Source organism: Rhamphochromis sp. 'chilingali' (genome assembly GCF_963969265.1).
Source record: "Rhamphochromis sp. 'chilingali' genome assembly, chromosome: 1".
NCBI classification, from domain to species: Eukaryota; Metazoa; Chordata; class Actinopteri; order Cichliformes; family Cichlidae; genus Rhamphochromis; species Rhamphochromis sp. 'chilingali'.
The window spans coordinates 19,793,673-19,807,681 of NC_137929.1; the positions used below are offsets into that span (position 1 = coordinate 19,793,673).

The window sequence follows — 14,009 nt, forward strand, 5'->3', positions numbered from 1 at the left end:
ATCTTATAGAACTCAATATCTCCGTGCTGGGCAAACAGGTTTTGCAGCCGTTTGAGCTAAGATTTTAAAATTATTCACATAATGAAAACCTATACTTTGTTTCAGGCGTTTCCCATTCAAATGCATGTAACCGTGAGAAACACACTGTCTTGGCGAAAGAAAGCGTTTTTGAACAACTTCATATAAATCGCTGTAACTTTTGATAGAAGACTAAGACAAACATGTTTATGGCTTTATCTTATAAAACTCAATATCTCCGTGCTGGGCAAACAGGTTTTGCAGCCGTTTGAGCTAAGATTTTAAAATTATTCACATAATGAAAACCTATACTTTGTTTCAGGCGAGTTTCCCATTCAAATGCATGTAACCGTGAGAAACGCATTGTATTGGCGAAAGAAAGCGTTTTTGAACAACTTCATATAAATCGCTGTAACTTTTGATAGAAGACTCAGACAAACATGTTTATGGCTTTATCTTATAGAACTCAATATCTCCGTGCTGGGCAAAAAGGTTTTACAGCCGTTTGAGCTAAGATTTTAAAATTATTCACATAATGAAAACCTATACTTTGTCTCGGGCGAGTTTCCCATTCAAATGCATGTAACCGTGAGAAACGCATTGTATTGGCGAAAGAAAGCGTTTTTGAACAACTTCATATAAATCGCTGTAACTTTTGATAGAAGACTCAGACAAACATGTTTATGGCTTTATCTTATAGAACTCAATATCCCCGTGCTGGGCAAACAGGTTTTGCAGCCGTTTGAGCTAAGATTTTAAAATTATTCACATAATGAAAACCTATACTTTGTCTCAGGCGAGTTTCCCATTCAAATGCATGTAACAGTGAGAAACACACTGTCTTGGCGAAAGAAAGCGTTTTTCAACAACTTCATATAAATCGCTGTAACTTTTGATAGAAGACTAAGACAAACATGTTTATGGCTTTATCTTATAAAACTCAATATCTCCGTGCTGGGCAAACAGGTTTTGCAGCCGTTTGAGCTAAGATTTTAAAATTATTCACATAATGAAAACCTATACTTTGTCTCAGGCGAGTTTCCCATTCAAATGCATGTAACCGTGAGAAACGCATTGTCTTGGCAAAAGAAAGCGTTTTTCAACAACTTCATATAAATCGCTGTAACTTTTGATAGAAGACTCAGACAAACGTGTTTATGGCTTTATCTTATAAAACTCAATATCTCCGTGCTGGGCAAACAGGTTTTGCAGCCGTTTGAGCTAAGATTTTAAAATTATTCACATAATGAAAACCTATACTTTGTTTCAGGCGAGTTTCCCATTCAAATGCATGTAACCGTGAGAAACACATTGTATTGGCGAAAGAAAGCGTTTTTCAACAACTTCATATAAATCGCTGTAACTTTTGATAGAAGACTAAGACAAACATGTTTATGGCTTTATCTTATAAAACTCAATATCTCCGTGCTGGGCAAACAGGTTTTGCAGCCGTTTGAGCTAAGATTTTAAAATTATTCACATAATGAAAACCTATACTTTGTCTCAGGCGAGTTTCCCATTCAAATGCATGTAACAGTGAGAAACACACTGTCTTGGCGAAAGAAAGCGTTTTTCAACAACTTCATATAAATCGCTGTAACTTTTGATAGAAGACTCAGACAAACGTGTTTATGGCTTTATCTTATAAAACTCAATATCTCCGTGCTGGGCAAACAGGTTTTGCAGCCGTTTGAGCTAAGATTTTAAAATTATTCACATAATGAAAACCTATACTTTGTTTCAGGCGAGTTTCCCATTCAAATGCATGTAACCGTGAGAAACACATTGTATTGGCGAAAGAAAGCGTTTTTGAACAACTTCATATAAATCGCTGTAACTTTTGATAGAAGACTCAGACAAACATGTTTATGGCTTTATCTTATAAAACTCAATATCTCCGTGCTGGGCAAACAGGTTTTGCAGCCGTTTGAGCTAAGATTTTAAAATTATTCACATAATGAAAACCTATACTTTGTCTCAGGCGAGTTTCCCATTCAAATGCATGTAACAGTGAGAAACACACTGTCTTGGCGAAAGAAAGCGTTTTTCAACAACTTCATATAAATCGCTGTAACTTTTGATAGAAGACTAAGACAAACATGTTTATGGCTTTATCTTATAAAACTCAATATCTCCGTGCTGGGCAAACAGGTTTTGCAGCCGTTTGAGCTAAGATTTTAAAATTATTCACATAATGAAAACCTATACTTTGTTTCAGGCGAGTTTCCCATTCAAATGCATGTAACCGTGAGAAACGCATTGTATTGGCGAAAGAAAGCGTTTGTGAACAACTTCATATAAATCGCTGTAACTTTTGATAGAAGACTCAGACAAACGTGTTTATGGCTTTATCTTATAAAACTCAATATCCCCGTGCTGGGCAAACAGGTTTTGCAGCCGTTTGAGCTAAGATTTTAAAATTATTCACATAATGAAAACCTATACTTTGTTTCAGGCGAGTTTCCCATTCAAATGCATGTAACCGTGAGAAACGTATTGTATTGGCGAAAGAAAGCGTTTTTGAACAACTTCATATAAATCGCTGTAACTTTTGATAGAAGACTCAGACAAACATGTTTATGGCTTTATCTTATAGAACTCAATATCTCCGTGCTGGGCAAAAATGTTTTACAGCCGTTTGAGCTAAGATTTTAAAATTATTCACATAATGAAAACCTATACTTTGTCTCGGGCGAGTTTCCCATTCAAATGCATGTAACCGTGAGAAACACATTGTCTTGGCGAAAGAAAGCGTTTGTTAACAACTTCATATAAATCGCTGTAACTTTTGATAGAAGACTAAGACAAACATGTTTATGGCTTTATCTTATAGAACTCAATATCTCCGTGCTGGGCAAACAGGTTTTGCAGCCGTTTGAGCTAAGATTTTAAAATTATTCACATAATGAAAACCTATACTTTGTTTCAGGCGAGTTTCCCATTCAAATGCATGTAACCGTGAGAAACGCATTGTATTGGCGAAAGAAAGCGTTTTTGAACAACTTCATATAAATCGCTGTAACTTTTGATAGAAGACTCAGACAAACATGTTTATGGCTTTATCTTATAGAACTCAATATCTCCGTGCTGGGCAAAAAGGTTTTACAGCCGTTTGAGCTAAGATTTTAAAATTATTCACATAATGAAAACCTATACTTTGTTTCAGGCGAGTTTCCCATTCAAATGCATGTAACCGTGAGAAACACATTGTCTTGGCGAAAGAAAGCGTTTGTGAACAACTTCATATAAATCGCTGTAACTTTTGATAGAGGTCTCAGACAAACATGTTTATGGCTTTATCTTATAAAACTCAATATCTCCGTGCTGGGCAAACAGGTTTTACAGCCGTTTGAGCTAAGATTTTAAAATTATTCACATAATGAAAACCTATACTTTGTCTCAGGCGAGTTTCCCATTCAAATGCATGTAACAGTGAGAAACACACTGTCTTGGCGAAAGAAAGCGTTTTTCAACAACTTCATATAAATCGCTGTAACTTTTGATAGAAGACTAAGACAAACATGTTTATGGCTTTATCTTATAAAACTCAATATCTCCGTGCTGGGCAAACAGGTTTTGCAGCCGTTTGAGCTAAGATTTTAAAATTATTCACATAATGAAAACCTATACTTTGTTTCAGGCGAGTTTCCCATTCAAATGCATGTAACCGTGAGAAACGCATTGTATTGGCGAAAGAAAGCGTTTGTGAACAACTTCATATAAATCGCTGTAACTTTTGATAGAAGACTCAGACAAACGTGTTTATGGCTTTATCTTATAAAACTCAATATCCCCGTGCTGGGCAAACAGGTTTTGCAGCCGTTTGAGCTAAGATTTTAAAATTATTCACATAATGAAAACCTATACTTTGTTTCAGGCGAGTTTCCCATTCAAATGCATGTAACCGTGAGAAACGTATTGTATTGGCGAAAGAAAGCGTTTTTGAACAACTTCATATAAATCGCTGTAACTTTTGATAGAAGACTCAGACAAACATGTTTATGGCTTTATCTTATAGAACTCAATATCTCCGTGCTGGGCAAAAAGGTTTTACAGCCGTTTGAGCTAAGATTTTAAAATTATTCACATAATGAAAACCTATACTTTGTCTCGGGCGAGTTTCCCATTCAAATGCATGTAACCGTGAGAAACACATTGTCTTGGCGAAAGAAAGCGTTTGTTAACAACTTCATATAAATCGCTGTAACTTTTGATAGAAGACTAAGACAAACATGTTTATGGCTTTATCTTATAGAACTCAATATCTCCGTGCTGGGCAAACAGGTTTTGCAGCCGTTTGAGCTAAGATTTTAAAATTATTCACATAATGAAAACCTATACTTTGTCTCAGGCGAGTTTCCCATTCAAATGCATGTAACAGTGAGAAACACACTGTCTTGGCGAAAGAAAGCGTTTTTCAACAACTTCATATAAATCGCTGTAACTTTTGATAGAAGACTCAGACCAACATGTTTATGGCTTTATCTTATAAAACTCAATATCTCCGTGCTGGGCAAACAGGTTTTGCAGCCGTTTGAGCTAAGATTTTAAAATTATTCACATAATGAAAACCTATACTTTGTTTCAGGCGAGTTTCCCATTCAAATGCATGTAACCGTGAGAAACGCATTGTATTGGCGAAAGAAAGCGTTTGTGAACAACTTCATATAAATCGCTGTAACTTTTGATAGAGGTCTCAGACAAACATGTTTATGGCTTTATCTTATAAAACTCAATATCTCCGTGCTGGGCAAACAGGTTTTACAGCCGTTTGAGCTAAGATTTTAAAATTATTCACATAATGAAAACCTATACTTTGTCTCGGGTGAGTTTCCCATTCAAATGCATGTAACCGTGAGAAACGCATTGTCTTGGCGAAAGAAAGCGTTTTTGAACAACTTCATATAAATCGCTGTAACTTTTGATAGAAGACTCAGACAAACATGTTTATGGCTTTATCTTATAGAACTCAATATCTCCGTGCTGGGCAAAAAGGTTTTACAGCCGTTTGAGCTAAGATTTTAAAATTATTCACATAATGAAAACCTATACTTTGTCTCGGGCGAGTTTCCCATTCAAATGCATGTAACCGTGAGAAACACATTGTCTTGGCGAAAGAAAGCGTTTGTGAACAACTTCATATAAATCGCTGTAACTTTTGATAGAGGTCTCAGACAAACATGTTTATGGCTTTATCTTATAGAACTCAATATCCCCGCGCTGGGCAAACAGGTTTTGCAGCCGTTTGAGCTAAGATTTTAAAATTATTCACATAATGAAAACCTATACTTTGTTTCAGGCGAGTTTCCCATTCAAATGCATGTAACCGTGAGAAACACATTGTCTTGGCGAAAGAAAGCGTTTGTGAACAACTTCATATAAATCGCTGTAACTTTTGATAGAGGTCTCAGACAAACATGTTTATGGCTTTATCTTATAAAACTCAATATCTCCGTGCTGGGCAAACAGGTTTTACAGCCGTTTGAGCTAAGATTTTAAAATTATTCACATAATGAAAACCTATACTTTGTCTCGGGTGAGTTTCCCATTCAAATGCATGTAACCGTGAGAAACGCATTGTCTTGGCGAAAGAAAGCGTTTTTGAACAACTTCATATAAATCGCTGTAACTTTTGATAGAAGACTCAGACAAACATGTTTATGGCTTTATCTTATAAAACTCAATATCTCCGTGCTGGGCAAACAGGTTTTGCAGCCGTTTGAGCTAAGATTTTAAAATTATTCACATAATGAAAACCTATACTTTGTTTCAGGCGAGTTTCCCATTCAAATGCATGTAACCGTGAGAAACGCATTGTATTGGCGAAAGAAAGCGTTTTTGAACAACTTCATATAAATCGCTGTAACTTTTGATAGAAGACTCGGACACACATGTTTATGGCTTTATCTTATAAATCTCAATATCTCCGTGCTGGGCAAACAGGTTTTGCAGCCGTTTGAGCTAAGATTTTAAAATTATTCACATAATGAAAACCTATACTTTGTCTCGGGCGAGTTTCCCATTCAAATGCATGTAACCGTGAGAAACACATTGTCTTGGCGAAAGAAAGCGTTTTTCAACAACTTCATATAAATCGCTGTAACTTTTGATAGAGGTCTCAGACAAACATGTTTATGGCTTTATCTTATAAATCTCAATATCTCCGTGCTGGGCAAACAGGTTTTGCAGCCGTTTGAGCTAAGATTTTAAAATTATTCACATAATGAAAACCTATACTTTGTCTCGGGCGAGTTTCCCATTCAAATGCATGTAACCGTGAGAAACGCATTGTCTTGGCAAAAGAAAGCGTTTTTCAACAACTTCATATAAATCGCTGTAACTTTTGATAGAAGACTCAGACAAACGTGTTTATGGCTTTATCTTATAAAACTCAATATCCCCGTGCTGGGCAAACAGGTTTTGCAGCCGTTTGAGCTAAGATTTTAAAATTATTCACATAATGAAAACCTATACTTTGTCTCGGGCGAGTTTCCCATTCAAATGCATGTAACCGTGAGAAACACATTGTCTTGGCGAAAGAAAGCGTTTGTTAACAACTTCATATAAATCGCTGTAACTTTTGATAGAAGACTCAGACAAACGTGTTTATGGCTTTATCTTATAAAACTCAATATCCCCGTGCTGGGCAAACAGGTTTTGCAGCCGTTTGAGCTAAGATTTTAAAATTATTCACATAATGAAAACCTATACTTTGTCTCGGGCGAGTTTCCCATTCAAATGCATGTAACCGTGAGAAACACATTGTCTTGGCGAAAGAAAGCGTTTGTTAACAACTTCATATAAATCGCTGTAACTTTTGATAGAAGACTAAGACACACATGTTTATGGCTTTATCTTATAAAACTCAATATCTCCGTGCTGGGCAAACAGGTTTTGCAGCCGTTTGAGCTAAGATTTTAAAATTATTCACATAATGAAAACCTATACTTTGTTTCAGGCGAGTTTCCCATTCAAATGCATGTAACCGTGAGAAACGCATTGTATTGGCGAAAGAAAGCGTTTTTGAACAACTTCATATAAATCGCTGTAACTTTTGATAGAAGACTCAGACAAACATGTTTATGGCTTTATCTTATAGAACTCAATATCTCCGTGCTGGGCAAACAGGTTTTGCAGCCGTTTGAGCTAAGATTTTAAAATTATTCACATAATGAAAACCTATACTTTGTCTCAGGCGAGTTTCCCATTCAAATGCATGTAACAGTGAGAAACACACTGTCTTGGCGAAAGAAAGCGTTTTTCAACAACTTCATATAAATCGCTGTAACTTTTGATAGAAGACTAAGACAAACATGTTTATGGCTTTATCTTATAAAACTCAATATCTCCGTGCTGGGCAAACAGGTTTTGCAGCCGTTTGAGCTAAGATTTTAAAATTATTCACATAATGAAAACCTATACTTTGTCTCAGGCGAGTTTCCCATTCAAATGCATGTAACCGTGAGAAACGCATTGTCTTGGCAAAAGAAAGCGTTTTTCAACAACTTCATATAAATCGCTGTAACTTTTGATAGAAGACTCAGACAAACGTGTTTATGGCTTTATCTTATAAAACTCAATATCTCCGTGCTGGGCAAACAGGTTTTGCAGCCGTTTGAGCTAAGATTTTAAAATTATTCACATAATGAAAACCTATACTTTGTTTCAGGCGAGTTTCCCATTCAAATGCATGTAACCGTGAGAAACACATTGTATTGGCGAAAGAAAGCGTTTTTGAACAACTTCATATAAATCGCTGTAACTTTTGATAGAAGACTCAGACAAACATGTTTATGGCTTTATCTTATAAAACTCAATATCTCCGTGCTGGGCAAACAGGTTTTGCAGCCGTTTGAGCTAAGATTTTAAAATTATTCACATAATGAAAACCTATACTTTGTCTCAGGCGAGTTTCCCATTCAAATGCATGTAACAGTGAGAAACACACTGTCTTGGCGAAAGAAAGCGTTTTTCAACAACTTCATATAAATCGCTGTAACTTTTGATAGAAGACTCAGACAAACATGTTTATGGCTTTATCTTATAAAACTCAATATCTCCGTGCTGGGCAAACAGGTTTTGCAGCCGTTTGAGCTAAGATTTTAAAATTATTCACATAATGAAAACCTATACTTTGTTTCAGGCGAGTTTCCCATTCAAATGCATGTAACCGTGAGAAACACATTGTCTTGGCGAAAGAAAGCGTTTGTGAACAACTTCATATAAATCGCTGTAACTTTTGATAGAGGTCTCAGACAAACATGTTTATGGCTTTATCTTATAAAACTCAATATCTCCGTGCTGGGCAAACAGGTTTTACAGCCGTTTGAGCTAAGATTTTAAAATTATTCACATAATGAAAACCTATACTTTGTCTCGGGTGAGTTTCCCATTCAAATGCATGTAACCGTGAGAAACGCATTGTCTTGGCGAAAGAAAGCGTTTTTGAACAACTTCATATAAATCGCTGTAACTTTTGATAGAAGACTCAGACAAACATGTTTATGGCTTTATCTTATAGAACTCAATATCTCCGTGCTGGGCAAACAGGTTTTACAGCCGTTTGAGCTAAGATTTTAAAATTATTCACATAATGAAAACCTATACTTTGTCTCGGGTGAGTTTCCCATTCAAATGCATGTAACCGTGAGAAACGCATTGTATTGGCGAAAGAAAGCGTTTTTGAACAACTTCATATAAATCGCTGTAACTTTTGATAGAAGACTCAGACAAACATGTTTATGGCTTTATCTTATAGAACTCAATATCCCCGCGCTGGGCAAACAGGTTTTGCAGCCGTTTGAGCTAAGATTTTAAAATTATTCACATAATGAAAACCTATACTTTGTCTCAGGCGAGTTTCCCATTCAAATGCATGTAACAGTGAGAAACACACTGTCTTGGCGAAAGAAAGCGTTTTTCAACAACTTCATATAAATCGCTGTAACTTTTGATAGAAGACTCAGACAAACGTGTTTATGGCTTTATCTTATAGAACTCAATATCCCCGTGCTGGGCAAACAGGTTTTGCAGCCGTTTGAGCTAAGATTTTAAAATTATTCACATAATGAAAACCTATACTTTGTTTCAGGCGAGTTTCCCATTCAAATGCATGTAACCGTGAGAAACACATTGTCTTGGCGAAAGAAAGCGTTTGTGAACAACTTCATATAAATCGCTGTAACTTTTGATAGAGGTCTCAGACAAACATGTTTATGGCTTTATCTTATAAAACTCAATATCTCCGTGCTGGGCAAACAGGTTTTACAGCCGTTTGAGCTAAGATTTTAAAATTATTCACATAATGAAAACCTATACTTTGTCTCGGGTGAGTTTCCCATTCAAATGCATGTAACCGTGAGAAACGCATTGTCTTGGCGAAAGAAAGCGTTTTTGAACAACTTCATATAAATCGCTGTAACTTTTGATAGAAGACTCAGACAAACATGTTTATGGCTTTATCTTATAAAACTCAATATCTCCGTGCTGGGCAAACAGGTTTTGCAGCCGTTTGAGCTAAGATTTTAAAATTATTCACATAATGAAAACCTATACTTTGTTTCAGGCGAGTTTCCCATTCAAATGCATGTAACCGTGAGAAACGCATTGTATTGGCGAAAGAAAGCGTTTTTGAACAACTTCATATAAATCGCTGTAACTTTTGATAGAAGACTCGGACACACATGTTTATGGCTTTATCTTATAAATCTCAATATCTCCGTGCTGGGCAAACAGGTTTTGCAGCCGTTTGAGCTAAGATTTTAAAATTATTCACATAATGAAAACCTATACTTTGTTTCAGGCGAGTTTCCCATTCAAATGCATGTAACCGTGAGAAACGCATTGTATTGGCGAAAGAAAGCGTTTTTGAACAACTTCATATAAATCGCTGTAACTTTTGATAGAAGACTCGGACACACATGTTTATGGCTTTATCTTATAAATCTCAATATCTCCGTGCTGGGCAAACAGGTTTTGCAGCCGTTTGAGCTAAGATTTTAAAATTATTCACATAATGAAAACCTATACTTTGTTTCAGGCGAGTTTCCCATTCAAATGCATGTAACCGTGAGAAACACATTGTCTTGGCGAAAGAAAGCGTTTGTGAACAACTTCATATAAATCGCTGTAACTTTTGATAGAGGTCTCAGACAAACATGTTTATGGCTTTATCTTATAAAACTCAATATCTCCGTGCTGGGCAAACAGGTTTTACAGCCGTTTGAGCTAAGATTTTAAAATTATTCACATAATGAAAACCTATACTTTGTCTCGGGTGAGTTTCCCATTCAAATGCATGTAACCGTGAGAAACGCATTGTCTTGGCGAAAGAAAGCGTTTTTGAACAACTTCATATAAATCGCTGTAACTTTTGATAGAAGACTCAGACAAACATGTTTATGGCTTTATCTTATAAAACTCAATATCTCCGTGCTGGGCAAACAGGTTTTGCAGCCGTTTGAGCTAAGATTTTAAAATTATTCACATAATGAAAACCTATACTTTGTTTCAGGCGAGTTTCCCATTCAAATGCATGTAACCGTGAGAAACGCATTGTATTGGCGAAAGAAAGCGTTTTTGAACAACTTCATATAAATCGCTGTAACTTTTGATAGAAGACTCGGACACACATGTTTATGGCTTTATCTTATAAATCTCAATATCTCCGTGCTGGGCAAACAGGTTTTGCAGCCGTTTGAGCTAAGATTTTAAAATTATTCACATAATGAAAACCTATACTTTGTCTCGGGCGAGTTTCCCATTCAAATGCATGTAACCGTGAGAAACGCATTGTCTTGGCGAAAGAAAGCATTTTCGTACAACTTCATATAAATCGCTGTAACTTTTGATAGAAGACTCAGACAAACATGTTTATGGCTTTATCTTATAGACTTCAATATCCCCGTGGTGGGCAAACAGGTTTTGCAGCTGTATGAGCTAAGATTTTAAAATTATTCACATAATGAAAACCTATACTTTGTTTCGGGCGAGTTTCCCATCCAAATGCATGTAACAGTAACGCACTGTCTTGATGAAAGAAAGCGTGTTTTGAAAACTTCATAAAGATAGCTGTAACTTTTGATAGACAGTCGCCACATATTTATGGCTTTGCCTTATAGAATTCAACATACCCGTGTTGTGCAAACATGTTTTGCAGTTGTTTGAGCAAAGATTATGAAGTTATTCACAAAATTAAAACTCTGACACTGTAGCGTTGACATTATAATCCAAAATCTGTTCCACTTAAAGGCATGCACACCTCGTTTTCCAACGATTTTACATTGGAGCGGCAAGATCCAAATTTCCTTTGACCATTTCATTCTTTGCAAGTACTCAGATGAAAATCCACCTGAAACTCTTCAAATAATCAGTATAATGTCCTTAACCACATAAAATCTGTCATAGGCACAATACAGGGCTTGCTTTGTGGCAGGTGAATCGGCAGTTATCTGGCTGGCATTCAAGCTCTAAAGCTTTTACCCAGGCCTTGCTTCCACCTCAAACTCCCAAGGTCAAGGTCCCAAGTACCTCTGGGAGCAGTCTGACCAGGCAGAGGAGGTAGAAGCTCAACATTATCTTAACTGACTTTGATTGCATGAACTTGGTCACCTCATTGTATTTTGTGTGATGCTCGAGCGGTCCAGGCTGATTTCCATCCTCTACATTGGCAGTATACACCTTATAGTAACTTTTTACTAGATGGCCACTGTGCAGCAGTCATACACTGCTCTTTACTTAGTAGCCATCAGTACTAACCTGTTTATCCTGTACTAACCTTCAGAGGATCTTCCTTTTAAATAATAAAGTCTACCTCAGTCTGCAGCCTTTTTCACAACATGAAAAAACAATGATTGACTTTTAGTTAGCAAAACACTGTGACAACAGTTGTACTGGATAATATTATACAAATTAAAGAGACATACACGTTATGGGAGTGATTTATTCCATGATGCAGGTTGAGTGCACTATGCTTCCTGAAAAGAACACAGTTGATTTTAATTGCAAAACCAAAAGATCGAACAGAACAGAGAAAAATGAAAGGATAGAGTCGTGGTTATAATTACACTGCTGTTTCACATATGCTGTGTACCATATGTGAAACTCCTTGACTACTACACTGGAACATCATAACTCCCATTTTCCCCTGTGTTTAAGGGGACATTGATACAAAGATGACACATCACTAGAAAACTAAACAAAAATATGAGCAGAATATGTACAAAAGATGAATCAAACCAGGAGGAGTGAACACGATCTGCTGCATCGAATACAAGATGGACCAAAGGGTGGTGACAAGACCTCTTGACACATCTGTAGACTTGTTCAGCTGCTGTCTGGTGCATTGTGACAGCAACTGCTCACATTAGTTCAATTAAAAAAAACATAAAATGACTGTCAAAAGGTAACAGAAACACTCATTTGTGTTTTACATGGGCTGGAAAAGAAAAACTGACAGTATATCAAAAATATCCATCTACATTGCTGTCACTGTGTAACTGTGAGCATCTTCATAAGACAAGAAAATATTTCCAGTTAACAATAAAGACAGTGAAATATTCCTACTCATGACATTATAATGAAAATACCCAAAAATGTAAAGCAGGCAATGATGCTGAGGAAAGTGGAAACAGTGAGATGTTGTTCAAACCTGGGAAACTCTGTGGCAGGAAACTCCAGAAAAAGAGGGGTAAAAAAAGTGATGTATTTTGGTATTAGTGTAAAACACACACACAAAGGGATATTTACAAAGCGTAAATCACCGATCATATTTACACATTTAAAATGAACCAAACTTTTAAGGAGACGTGATTCCACCACAAGCTTTGCCTAATATAGGCTGATACAATAAAATATATCAACTACAGCTTCCCTCCAATGACGGCAACCTTTGTCTCCAGGGGGTCTGCTCTGACCCAGAAAGTGTTAGGACGGGGATGAGGACAAGGAGAAAGGGCTATACTGTTTCCAGAAATAACTAAATAACAGGAAATGTCACTGAGCAGATCTGCGTCTGCTGTTTCAGGCACCATGGGACAGACAAAGGTGAAACTGATCAGAAACATCACAGACCACACATCTGTAAATTTTGTTACTTTTAAACAGGAACACTTGGAGATGAATGTTTTTTTTTCTTTTTCTTTTTGTTAAATAAACAAAGCTGTGTGTACATACAGTATATTCCAAAGAAGCTGAGCTGTAAGAGTACTTGTCAGTGGAGATTTCAAAAAGTGCAACACTGCCCTCTTGTGTTTGCATGTGTACACCCATCACATGCAAATTCACAAGGGTTTATATCACATCCTACATTCCATTGAGATTATTATTGCCATTGACGAGAGGAGCAGAATGATAACTGTGTGTGTGTGTGTGTGTGGGAGGGGGGGGGGTGCAACAATAATGGAGGGGAACAATGCAAACTACGTTTAGTGCTCACAAATCATTTTAGCACACTAGTCTCTGGTGGTTTCAACTATCTCTCTGACTTTCAGTATCAGTGGAAACCAGTCTTGTGAGACATGCTTGCCGATTGTACCTGTGTTATCAGACAGACAGTGTACAGATGAGCCTTCAAACTGAGCCACTGGCCCTTGTGTCCAGGGTCTCCAGGGTTGGCACAAAAAAAGGGGTGATTACTGAATAGAGTCCCAACACCATGGTCAGCCACTTCCCCAAAATAATTAACACAATACCCAGAAGCAGGAGAGTGGAAGAGTCCATGGAAGAGTGAAGTGACCTGACAGAGGAGGAGGAGAGGGAAAATCTAAAGACGAGAGAAGGAAAAAGGCAGAGTGGAGTCCCTGTGCTCATTAGCCAGCTCGGCTCGCCTCAACTAGCTCTTCAGCATTGCCATGGTGGCCATCAGCTGGTCTGCTAACTGTGTAGCTCTCTGCAGTTCATGTTTAGGACCACACCCGAATGAGTGCCTGGTAAAAAAGAGATAAAAAAGAATATGAGAGATGCTAAAGAGACATATAAAATATACATAAAAC

General features: G+C 36.9%; 1 protein-coding gene across 6 annotated transcripts in view; it reads right to left on the minus strand.

The window, feature by feature from the left end:
• Positions 1-11,953: 11,953 nt before the first annotated feature.
• The window catches only part of sorcs2 (sortilin-related VPS10 domain containing receptor 2), a 406,325-nt gene continuing 404,269 nt past the window's right edge, over positions 11,954-14,009 (minus strand). For all 6 annotated transcript variants that reach the window (XM_080876806.1, XM_080876805.1, XM_080876804.1 and 3 more), the window contains one exon: positions 11,954-13,943. In XM_080876806.1, coding sequence (XP_080732932.1) covers positions 13,891-13,943 — 53 coding nt within the window. In that variant the 3' untranslated portion in view covers positions 11,954-13,890. The remainder of the gene's footprint in view (positions 13,944-14,009) is intronic.